At 40.9% G+C, this 13,241-nt stretch overlaps 1 protein-coding gene across 1 annotated transcript in view; it reads right to left on the reverse strand.

The window, feature by feature from the left end:
* Window positions 1-8,133: 8,133 nt before the first annotated feature.
* The window catches only part of GPR139 (G protein-coupled receptor 139), a 45,264-nt gene continuing 40,156 nt past the window's right edge, over window positions 8,134-13,241 (reverse strand). Inside the window, exon 2 of the mRNA XM_002755949.5 lies at window positions 8,134-12,552. Coding sequence (XP_002755995.1) covers window positions 11,618-12,552 — 935 coding nt within the window. The 3' untranslated portion in view covers window positions 8,134-11,617. The remainder of the gene's footprint in view (window positions 12,553-13,241) is intronic.

A 13,241-nucleotide genomic window follows, 5' to 3' on the forward strand; every position in this document is an offset into this window, starting at 1 on the left:
CCTGTGCTTTCCCTCATGGAGATGACCTTTCCCTTGCAGACCTGGCTGGGACAGCCATGTCAGAGCATATCACCATGCCCCAGACAATCAGATACACTGAGATGCACACACATTTAGCAACAGGGGTCATTTCCTTACAGATTCTTAGAAACCAGATATTTACAAGATTAATTTACAATAACAAGAAATATTCTGCAGCTGCGGAATATTTGTGGCCTCTCTCAGAGCCCTGGAGACACACTTGACATAGGGAGGATGGGTCACCTGTATCAACCCGCCCCCACCATTAGGTTGCTATTACTTGGCTTCAGGGATATCACTTAACTCCATCTGATGAGATGGGCAAGTGGCCTTTATGCAGCTGCCGTCACACCACCCTGAAGGCTAAAGTTTAACTTCAGACTAGCAGTGGATGAAAATGGAGAGAGAGAACTAAGGCAAAATGGGGAGCCACAATTCATGGTATTGAAATTGAATATGGAGTGAATGATGGCCTGCCTTCTTTCTTCCAAATTCTTGATGTTCTGTCTTTTTTTGAAGATCTCTTACTGGATGACTAAAATGAGTGATATGCTTTCTCTACTTTGGAAAAGAGAGAGAGCTGGGACATGACATTGCTAAACTCTTTCTTCCTGGGAGTGGCCTCATCATCTCAAAGTGGATGCAGTTTCTCAGAGAAGTCCCAGAATAGACAAAATTCTTCTAGTCCCTCTTACAGAGAACTAAATAATAGAGTTTATTAATAATGTTCTAGATACTTAAAATTATTATAAATAATTCCCACCACCCCGTTTTGAAGTCGGTACTATCTCCATTTTATAGATGATGAAATAGCTCAGAAACTGGAAGTGACTTGTCCAACATCACTCAGCTGAAAAGTGGTGGCATCGGGATTTGAACTCAGACCTGCATGGTCCACATCCTTTTCATACCAGGAACCTGGTTTCAGGAGTTTCAATGCTTTGAATGTGTAACTACTTTGGTTTTGGTCCCACTTTTTTTTTTTTTAACGTTTAGAAGTGCTATTTGGTGTCTGTACTGAGTCAATTACAATTATTATTATTTTTTATTTCAGAGCTTTTAGAGAACTGTGTGACAGCTAGGAGAGTTGGGTAGGCCAGGGCCGAAAATCTCTGACCATGAAGACAGAAATATGCCTTTAGAGGCACCCAACACCCCTACTTTGAGGACAGTGAGGTGCTAAGAGGACCAGGAGGATCTTTTCCTGCCTTGCTTCTTCAAGTATTTTAGTCGTACAGCACACCTGACTGCCTCCATGTGGGTTATAAAATTCCCTGAGCCACTTTTATAAATTCCCTAGGTCATGAGGAAGTAAATGTAGGGGGAACCATATTCTCTTTCTAGTAGTTCCACATTAGGCCATAACTTAGAAATTCTTGTTCTTAATCTCTCAGAAGCACTTGGAAGTTAACGCCTCTCAACTTTCCTCTTTTACTGCACTTCCACTGGAGAATGAAGGTCTTGAATGATTTGTAGAATTGCGAGAAGGCACACAATATGTGTGAAAAAGCCTCCCTTCCTTCCAATTTCTCTGAGTAGCCTGACCCTAGAAGGCAGGAATTCTTCCTACACTCTCATCTTCCCTGTAGGACCCCTAACTAGTTTGTGGTCCATGCCTGGCTTCCAAAGGAAGTTCTAGAGGCCCATCTCTAACGGTCTTTACCAACGGGGCTTGACTTGGAGACAAAAGTCTGCTTGCAACAGTCTGTACAACTGTTTTCTGTAGTCTCAGACTAGCTCATGGGTGTCTGGCCAAAGACTGAAACTCATTGGTTGGGAAATCCATTGGCTTTAGGTCCAGCTGAAGTTCTCTAATCCGCCCTTATAGTAATAGAGCTTATAATTGATATCCACCAGCCAAATTCCTTCATTTTATTTCTCAACTTGTTCCAAACCCAGAGTGGGGGATAGGTGGGTGGGATTTATTAGCCCCTGGAAACATCAACAGTGAGATGTGCACACACTGTGGACTCTCAAACAATTGTGGAGTCTGAATTTGTGAAATGGCCAAATGACAGATTATTTTGGAGAGCTGCATTGTATTATCCCAGTTCTTATAGTTAATTGAGTGTTACCAAGTAGCCAAGTGGTTCTCAATCCTGGCTGTGTATCACAATCACCTGGGAACATTTTTTAAAATTCTGATGACTTGGGCTCATTCCTGGAGGTTCTGATTTACTTCATCTGGGAATAGAGTCTGAACATAGGCTTTAATAAAAACTCCAGGTGAGTCTACAGTGCAGATAAGTTTGGAGAAATTACCGAAATAAAGAAGCTGCTGAAGTGTTTCCCAAAGTATAATGCTTGTAACACTGAGTGTGTGACTGGGCTTAGATAGCACAAAATTTGGCTTTGGTGATACTAAAACATATTGTGAAAAAGTTTGCCTTTTTAATTTTCTATTAATTCATCTGATTAGATTAAAAAGAATGCCTCAATGTGGTAGAAGTAGACCCCCAACTCCTATCTTTTAAAAGAGAGTAGCTATCAAGTTCACACAATAGTGTGTATTGAGAATTATTGATAGTCTTTAATCTTTTTGTATAATTTCTATTTATGGTAGACGACAGTGGCTTTCAATTTATGGTAGGGATATGAAGTTTTCTTTAAAAAATCAGTGGCTCTACATCTTGGCTACATATTTAAATTATTTGAGAAGCTTTAAAAAATAATGATATCTGGATTTCATCTTGGGCATTGGGATTTTCAAAAGCTCCCCAAGGGTGTATAACTGCTGCTTTAAAATGGATCAGTTTAGTGCTCCTCAAACTTTAATATGCATATGAATCACCTGGGGATCTTGTTAAAATTCAGATTCTGGTTCAGCAGGCTGGTGTGGGCACTGTGATTCTACATTTCTTGCAAGCTCCCAGGTGATACTGATGCTGTTGATAGGTGGGCCATGATTTGAGGAACAAGGCCCTCGTGGAACTTGCTTCTGTACCTTAAATATTTTCATAAAGCAAATAATGCTGTCTTAATTTATTTTTTATGGGAGGAGTGCAAATCTTCTTAAAATGGATATTAGTCTTCTTGTTCAAAAGTCATGGCCAAATAGTTTCAGCACCTTGGACAGAAGCATAGACCTTTATTTTAAAGGGCCAGTGCCTAAGGTGGAGCAGAAACAAGAGTTAAAAATCTGCATATCAAAAACATTTGCAAAATAATGGCATTAAAATTATTATTGAAGATTGTGCAAGAAAGCTTAAAAATAGGTCGGATGAGGTGGCTCACTCCTGTAATCCCAGCACTTTGGGAGGCCGAGGTGGGCAGATCATGAGGTCAGGAGACTGAGACCATCCAGTCTAACATGGTGAAACCTCATCTCTTCTAAAAATGCAAAAAATAAGCCGGGTGTGGTGGCATGTTCTTGTAGTCCCAGCTGCTTGGGAGACTGAGGCAGAAGAATCGCTTGAACCTGGGAGGCGGAGGTTGCAGTGAGCCAAGATTGTGCCACTATACTCCAGCCTGGGCAACAGAGAGAGACTCTCTCAAATAATAATAATAATGCATCTTTTAAAATGTCTGCTCTGTTGGTAGAGTGTGTATTATTTTATCTGCCATCTTGTAGGGCTAATGCTCTGCCAGAAATCATCATACACATGAACTGAGTCATGAAAGAGAATCATACAGTATTATGCACTAATGATTTCTGATTCCTCATTAATGAAACTAGAAGGTAACTTTAGCCTAAATATCAACCTTGGATGGTGAAAAGGCTAATGGGGCAAACTGCAAGTTCAGGAGAGAGAGTATGGAAGGTCAACAGCAGGCCAACATGCCTGAAGGGAAGTGGCTTTTGGAGTCAGACGGAACTGAACTTGAACACCAGCCCATCAATTACTCATTGTGACCCTGAGTATGTTTAATTTAATCGCCATGAGATTCAGTTTTCTTATCTGGATAGTGGAGGTAACAACACTGTCCTTCAAGAATTGTGAAGATTAGTGAGATAAGAAGATCACATCAGTTCCTTACTTCAAACTTTGTAATGGCTTCCACCCAAATTCCTTACCAGGGACCACAAAGCTCTACATGTGATATGGTTTGGCTCTGTGTCTCCACCCAAATCTCATCTTGTGGCTCCCATATTTCCCATGTGTTGTGGGAAGGACCCAGTGGGAGGTGACTGAATTACAGGGGCAGATCTTTCCGTTGCTGTTCTTGTGATAGTGAATGGGTCTCACGAGATCCAGTGGTTTTAAAAACAGGAGTTGCCTTGCACAAACTCTCTTTTTGCCTGCCGCCACCCATGTAAGATATGCCTTGCTCCTCCTTGCCTTCCATCATGATCGTGAGGCTTCCCCAGCCATGTGGAACTGTGCATTCTCCATTAAACTTCTTTCCTTTGTAAATTGCCCAGTCTTGGGTGCGTCTTTATCAGCAGCATGAAAATAGACTAACACAGCATGATTCAGCTCCTCCCTATCCCTTCCCTCCTTGTTCCATACCACTCTAACCCTGGATCACTAGGTTACAGAAATATTAATCTTCTATTTGTTCCATTAGCATCCAAGGTTATTCCCATTTCAAGGCTTTTGTACTCTCTGACTCCTTTGCCTAATATGCTCCTTTTATGACTGTCTCATTTTAATTCGGATTCCAGTTCTGTTGTCACTTTCTCAAATAGACCTTCCTTGACTCATTTATCTAGTGTTATTTCTGCCTGAACTTAGTCACTTACAATTATTTATTTCTAGCACTTATCACTACTTGAAATTATCTTATTTGCTTTCTTATGTATTGTCTTTCTCATTACAATGTCAGCGCCAAAATGTCAGGGGTCTTATCTATCTTGTTCATTAATGAATCACTATGCCTAGAATAGATCTTGACACATCGTGTATTTCAATAAATATTAGTCAAATATATAAATAAATACTAGAGAAGTGCCCAGGACCCAGTGGTTGTTAAATGAGTGCCTACTCACTTGACTCTTTTCATCTCCACCCCTAAACATGTTCAAATTGACAGCCTGGTCACTGGAGATGCTAAGGAATAATAGAAGAAATTTCTGGCTGGGCATGGTGGCTCATGCCTGTAACCCCAGCACTTTGGGAGGCTGAGATGGGTGGATCACTTGAGGTCAGGAGCCTGGTCTATATGGTGAAACCCTGTCTCTACTAAAAAAAAAGTAAGCTGGGTGTGGTGGCACATGTCAGCTACTTGGGAGGCTGAGGTAGAAGAATTTCTTGAAACTGGGAGGCGGAGGTTGCAATGAGCTGTGAAAAGAGATCATGCTGCTATTCTCCAGCCTGGGTAACAGTGTAAGACTGTCTCAAAAAAAAAAAAAAAAGAATATAAGAAATTTCTAAACATGGAGGTTTAAAGCAAGCTTGCAGAGGTATATAATCTATTCTATATTTCTTGGAAATGCACAGAAAGATCATTGGAAAGAGGGTCTACTAACATCTAGGGTGTGTAACTTTGGACAAGTTATCTCTCAGGCCTTAACTTTCTTTTTTGATCTTTGAATGAAATAGTCTCTAAAATCCTCTAGGGCTCTCTAATGATTCAGTGGTAGTAAAAGAAGAATCTAACCTTTGTGGTTATTCTGCGGTTGCTTCCTGTCTCACTTTACTCTTGATCTATTCTTCAACGCCTTGTGCCCTGGGGTCTTCCCACTGTGGACTGCATCACCTGCTCTTTTTTTCTGGCTGGCTTCTGTTTGAACTTGGTCAGTGGGCAGCATCAGAATGATATCAGAGGTAAGGAAGAGAGAGGCATTTCTTTTGCTCTGGCATCCTGACTGTGTGGTGTGGCCCTTTCTTGCTGGAAGGCCCCTCCTCCAAGATGCTAGACCTCACTGAGATTCACTAGGTTCTAGACCTCACTGAGGTCCACTAACATCCTTTCTTCTCATTCATTAGGAGAGGTAAAGCTTCTTGTTATTTCTAGTTCCAAGGTACCTCAACAGCAAATGAAAGCTTCCTTGCAGGAAGCTTCACCTCTCACAAGTTCCCCTAATCTTGCTCAAGCCATGGTTAGCAGTTTTTTTGGTTGAAGTCTTTTCATGAAACCGTCTCACTGAGATTTTGTTCCCTGTAAGACTCTGATAGACAACCCATTTTGAAATATATCCAGAAAAGCAGATCTAAGAACTCCCTCTAAAAGCCATTTGTGGTGTTAATAGACATTCCTATAATGATTTCTTCTTTGGGTTTAACCTGGAACTCTCACACTGCAGCTGAAGTCTCACATCCTCTTGTTCCATCTCCGTGGAGAGAAAGGTCATGTTACTGCCATTCTCTCAGTAACAAAGCTCCAAAGACATAGCAACTCCTCTTGCAGAGTTGATGAGAAGACATCTCTCTTCCCTGTGGCCCTATTTACTCATTTTAAATCAGAACATTTCCCCCACCCTGCTTTTCCTTTTTTTTTTTTTTTTTGGCATGACGGTAACACATTCTATCAATAAACCCAGGAAATTCCCAGTATCTATTTATCCCAGTAGACACGAGCCTCTTATCCCCCTTGTTGTGTCTGGCAAGTACTTGGGATTAATTGCACACTCTCCAAAGAGGCCAGACTATCAAATTTAGCTGAGTGCACTAATAAAAGGATTATTATTTAACAGTTCAGCTTCCTTCAACTCTCCTTTATCCTGCCTCCTTGAATTGGTGAACAAAATTAATGAGGCTGCTGTGGCCATGCTTAACAACTTCTGTTTGCCACCCTTTCAGCAAATTCTTTGCTTTTCTGTACTTCCCCCTCAACTCTTAAGTCACTTTTATTCTCCACACTGACGCAAAGATGGATTGTGACAATAGTTTGTGGGTGGCTGTCAGAATTGATGGTGGTTTGTGTGGGAAAATGCATAGCAAGTTTGAGAGCTATGGTTAGGATTCCACATAGAGTCAATTAAAAAAAAGTTCTACTCACAAGGAAAGGTCAAGTAGAGAGTTTTAATCATGAGGCTGTTATAATATATATCGTGCTTGGATGATCTGGGTTTGGAGAGTTTCAAAACTATGCAATACACCCAACTCTAAAATGGGCATAGAAACAATGTGATGGTTTGTGGGGATGAGTTAGAATTTTGCCAAGAAGATAAGGAGGTGAAGTGAAAGGGATAGAGTGTTGAGTAACCTAGGTTCCATTCAGGCCCAAATCGTTCACCTCATTGATCTCTTTGGGCCTAACTTCCTCACCTTTAAAATGATGTACAATTGGAAGTATTTTTAAAGCTCTGCTATTAATAATCACTTTATAAGATGCCTACTGGAATTATAGTTAGCTCCATTTTATGGAGAGAAAATTGAGACTCAGAGAGAGATTGAGAACATTGCTGAAGGTCACACAGCCAGAAAGTTATGGCTTGCAATAACTGAGGCCAAATTTTGGGTTCCTGTAAGAGTTTCCACATACCTTGAAGACAACGGAAAAATTTAAATTGCGCACCATTTTCTAGCTGAGGGGAGTCCTTCAGAAATCTCCAAGGACTTGCTTAAGGCCATACATCTAGTAAATGGTGGAGCTGGGACATAGACTCATAACTGTCTGACACCAAAGCCCAAGCTCTTATACATGTTGCTGGATTTCCAGTTACGATTATTAATACATCCATCACCATCTCAGAGATGTAAAGAGGATGTGATCAGAAGAGAATTCAGATTTATACCCAGTAAACTACCTAATTTAGGATTATAGAGAGCAGAGTTCAGTGGTCTTAAATTCTGAGCTGTATCTGCTAACCAGGAGGCAGGGAGAACTGTGGTTTTATTCCAGCACCTGGCATGATGTGTAAGAAAGATGTCCATTTAAATGTTAAAGGTTTTAACCAGCATCCTACAATTTGGAGGATGTCATGCTTAGTGAAATGAACCAGGCACAGAAAGACAAATACTATATAATTTCACTTATATGTGGAATCCAAAAGAGTTAAACTCTTTTGAGAGAGTAAAATGATAGTTACCAGAGGCTGGAAGTAGGTGAGACGCAGGGAATGGGAAGATGTTTGTCAAAGGGCACACAGTCTGTTAGATGGAATAAATAAATTTTGAGATCTATTGCATAGCAGGGTGACTGGAGTCAATAACAATGTATATTTCAAAATAACTAAGATAAATTTCAAATTTCTCACCACAAAAAAATGATAAGTGAAGTGATAGATGTGTTAACTTAGCTTGATTTAATTATTCCACATTGTATACATATATCAAAACATCACATTGTATTCCATAAATGTATACAATTATGATTTATCAATTAAAAATAATAGTAATAAAAACAGCATACTGCAATTGCTTGAACGTAGATGCAAATACCAAACACCAAGTGTGCACCATATTAGAATTTATTATGATACAAACAAGTCCAAACACAATATATAATCTAATTAAGAAAATATGAACATTTGCTTTTTTTCTATGGTAACCTTCTATTCCATTCTTTGAACTGGAATAGCCAACATTAGAGTCTTTTATTCACTTCGGGTAGGCTCCCTATGTTGAATCAGGAGGTACCAACTGTGCAAAGTGATCTTTTCCAGTAGCAGGGTGTTTGCAACACACAAGTTCATGCCCCCTCTGGTCTGTCTTTTATGGCTTGTCTGTCATTCCCCTCATTTCCTTCCCCATTAGACATTTCAGCCTTCAAGTTGTTCAATAAAATGACACAGCATGATGGTGTGTATCACCATTGCAATGTCCAACCAATGACACAAATCATACAGCAAGAGAGAAGCTGGTTAACTGTCTTTGAAAGAGGCACCACAAAAACCCAAAATAAGGCAATTGCTTCAGTGCCACCAGCAGCAGCTGCTTACACGACAGGCTTCAAAATTCAAGGCTTTATTTTCAAAACTGGCCTGAAAGAAAAGGCTTACAAGTTTTTAAAGTTTTAGAGTTCAAAAAACCCCTTTTTATGATGTCCATAATTATTACTATAAATAATAATAAATTAAAAGTCCTTAGATAATCTGAAATAAATTTTAAGAGATATGTATCAACCTAACCCAATGGGCATTCATTTGCATTTTAATCAGAAGACAGCAATTCACTAGAGTGCCTTCGAGAAATGGACCTCTTTTAAAGATCATTTGCTAAATATAAAATATATTCAGAGGAAAAGAGATCACAATATTACATGGTAGAGCCTCTATCATCAAGAGAAGTCATCAATTAAAGTGTCTGAGGAAAATGTTCCCAATGCACACCCAGTTTTTAAACATCGACAATTTTTACATACAATTAAAAACATGGAGCGGAGCGCATGGAGAGTCAAATACATCTTTTCCGTCTTATATACATTCTCAAAAAGGAATTGCTTAACCTTTGTAGATATTGCACTTTGACTCATTCATGTATAGCTCAAACTAGCATTTTTCAGAGCTACGTGTTTAAAAAATAAATAAATAAATAAATAAATATTCAGTATAGGTAGCCTTTGGTCAATGTCTATTCATAAGGAGGTGTGGTGTAATTGCATCATACACAGATTTAATGAACACATGTTCAATTATACGTGCTTGGCAAAAAAGAGACAGAGAGAAATGCAATTTAAGGGATGTGAGGGAATCTGCTTACCACTCCACTCGATAAGCATACGCCCTGGGGAGCATGGGAGATGGAGATCTGTCCCTCAGTGAGACAACTTCCATGAACTCCTTTCAGTGGAAGCATCTTGATGCACCAGGGTGGTCCTAATGTTCTCAGATACATTAGAATCACACAGTATGGTCCCTAAATGAGAGCCAATTCTGCCTTGTCATCAAACAGAGAAACAGCAACCTCTTCCAATCTAGAGAAAAACTTAGCTGTGTTAGGTTTTGAAAGCAATGGAATGTAATCTCCAACATGGCTCTTTTTGGAGGATCTTTCACAAAGGTAATTTTGGTTCTTTAATATTTTATCTTTTGCATTGACTTTAGAATCTAATCCTTGGCTCTGATGATATTCTATTACAATACTTTAAAAGGGTTAGGAATTAGGATCATCAGGACTAATAGGACCTAAGATTATATTGAGTTAGTATTGAGAACACTGGCTGAAGTTTAGGGTTTGTGTTGCCCTGGGGCCTTTTCTTACCCCATTCATTTATTGCAAATTCCCTTAAAAAAGATAGACATGTCTTCCAATCTAGGGACAAAATGCAGTAAAAAATCCAGCCTGAGAAACTAAGGATTCCAGGTGGACCATCTGCTTTTTGTTTGGGCACCAAAAATATCATGCAATTTCAAATCATTTTGGCAGATTTCTTCCAAAACAGGGATGAATTCTAACACTGGGAATCTGAGACAGAATAAAAAAAAGTGAAATAAGAGGAACATAGAAGGTAATCGTGTGAGAGAGAGAGAGTGTGTGTGTGTGTGTGTGTTGCACGCATAAGTAGCAATTTCCAGGGAAGCCTCCCCTAGAAATGTTTTTGCCTTGGACAGGCAAGGGTAGAATAAATAAACAGTTATATTTTATCATTTTGCAAAGGATCTGGGTTAAATAGCTTTACCAAGAACTGGCACCACCCTTTTGAGCCATGTGCGTCAAAGGGCAGGCGAGGCGTCAGCATGGGCACCTTTTGTGTCTGCATTTGTGGCGAAATGGCAATGCTAGCTGGGCTCTGAGGCAGAGCTGAGAACACCTCCTCTCATACCCGCAGAGCTGCAGTTCCTGACCCTTGAATATTAAATTCAGTTCGGAAGTCACTTCAAATAAAACAATTTGGTGAGGGCCTCAGCAAGCAAGGAGGCAGGGTTGGCAACTCAACACGTAAAAAGGCTTCTCTAGGAAGCTTGAGTGATACCATAACAAGAAGCAATTCTGAGTAACAAGATCATATGCAGCTGACACAGGGACGGGTTGAAACAATGGCAAGTGTGGGCTTATTTTTTTGTTTTTCTGGGCTCAAGAATTCCTCCTTTCCCCCTGCACACCAGGCAGGGTCTTTGTTTTGGAGGAGATAGAGAAAATCTATACATAGTGATAAACAGAAAACTTCCTCTTAGACCCCCAGGTTTGAGGTCATAGCTATGTGGGTTTGGAGATTTTCTGAAGAAGCTCTGGCCAGAGTTTGGATGGGATCCAATACTCTTCTATTCCCACAGTGTCATTCTGAAGCTAGGAGTGCCAGGACCACTTCAAGACCAGAACTCTCTCTAGGACAAAGGGCACCTTGAAAAAAATCCCATAACAGTTAGTATTGTTAGCTCCTGGGAACAGTACAGGGAAGTGATGAATGACCTCAGCTCTCAGAAGAAGAGTGCAGGCTCAGCTACGTGCTACTGGAGCTTGGTAAGTCACATAAATGAATGGCTCCCAGTGACTGTGGATGGTACCAGAGCAAAATCACAGACTATTTCTCTACTTTGTGTCCTAACTGGTCACAGGATGATAAAACAACCTCCAGTGGCATCTTCAAGCTGGTAGGAGCTTTTGCTTTCAATGTGACTTTGTGGAAATAATGCAGAAGTAAAAACAAGCTTCATGCTCTCCTTTCTTCTCTTCCATCTCTTCTCATCTACCAGTCTGAGAATTGCTCAGTCTGCAGGAGACAGGAAATCAGATTAGCACTCTAAAGGAGAGCTGCTCAGCTGTAGGATGGGACACCCTCCCATCTGGAAATGTATTAGACAGAGGCAGTAGGTGCCACACCTATGGGATCACGGGGATACTTTTATAGGTTTTCCATTTTTGTCATACTGGTACACCAGCATCTTGATACAGTGTGAGTTTGCCGGCGAGATCCAGGGGCTACTTGTTATGGAAAAGTTATGATTGGTGTAGAACTGTACAGGTTGTTTCTGGCACTTGAAAAAGGCCTTGAGCGTGGCGGCTGCCATGGTGCGGAACCGCTTGCTGATGAAGCAGTAGAGGAAGAAGTTGATGGCTGTGTTCAGAAGGGCAAGCATGTTGGCAATGTCGGACATGATGTGCACCAGCCAGCGGTTCTGGATGGGCGCCCCATAGAGATGGTAAAGAATCATGATGATGCGGGGGGCCCAAAGTGTGGCAAAGATGGAGGTAATGGTGAACAAGATGGCAGTGGTCTTCCCTGTGGAGTAGCCACGGAGACGAAAATTGCTCTTTCTCCTGAGCTTGTACACAATGATTGAGTTCAAGATGAAGAAGATGGAGCAGGGCACCAGGTAGACGGTGAAGCAGTGGATCCAGATGAGGACGTGGTGCACAGAGGTGCTGATGTAGTCTTCAGTCCAGATGTTGGGCCACCAGTAGTAGGGGATGCTGGTCAGGAAGCAGGTGATATAAACACTTACAATGACTTTCCGGGTGCGGGCTGGGTATGAAACTGTGTGGTACTTGAGCGGGTGGCAGACGGCGATATACCTGTCAATGGTTAATGGAACAGTAATCCATATGGAGGTGTGGATGGATGAGAATTCCAGCACTTCTATGATCTTGTCGGGGATCTGAGGCATCTGCATGTTCAGGATGAAATCTTCCAACAGGAAGTCCACAAACACTATGAAAAAGAGGACCAAGATATCGGCAGCAGCGAGTGCCAAGAGATAGTTGTAGGAGGACTTCTGCCTTCTTGCCACCAGCTGGGAGAGGATGATCACTGTCAAGATATTTGCTGTGGAGAGAAGAAAAACTGGTTTACCTCTGAAGCAAAGATGACTTCGTTGGCTCTAATGGGGGCCCTAGGCATATGTTTATTGTGCGCTCCCATGGAAGTCAAAATGATTGAATCAATGCTTTTGAGGGACAACCTTGGCATTACAAATAGCACCTCATACGAACATGGGAATACTACTTTAAAGTTATGCTTACATTCTAACACAACCATCAGAGGTGGTGCCTCCATTCTCCTCGTCTTAGAAATGAAACCTGGGCTCTGAGAGCTCACACAGCCACGAGAGGTGGCATCGCCATTCTCCTCACACAGCCGCGAGAGGTGGCGCTGCCATTCTCCTCATTTTAGGAATGAAACGGGGGCTCTGAGAACTTAAGCAACTTGCTTAGAGCCACACAGTTAATAATTCATGGTGACAGAAACCACACCTTGATCCCCTGATCCCAAATCTTATGCCCTTTCTTTTGTTCAATTCCATGAAGAATATAGGGCCGAGGTAGCATTTCCTGCTATATGTGTTTAGGAAAGAAACGGGACTACAGAACCTCTTAAGAACCTCCTCAGAGCTTGGATTTTAGGGTCTTTCCTTTTTAAGTAGATTTAAAATTGAAAGTGCAGAGACGATCATGACCTTCAGATTAATTTTAAAATAAATTACATTTATTTTTGGAATAGGTAATCTACATACA

The sequence above is a fragment of the Callithrix jacchus genome, chromosome 12, assembly GCF_049354715.1.
Source record: "Callithrix jacchus isolate 240 chromosome 12, calJac240_pri, whole genome shotgun sequence".
Taxonomy (NCBI): domain Eukaryota; kingdom Metazoa; phylum Chordata; class Mammalia; order Primates; family Cebidae; genus Callithrix; species Callithrix jacchus.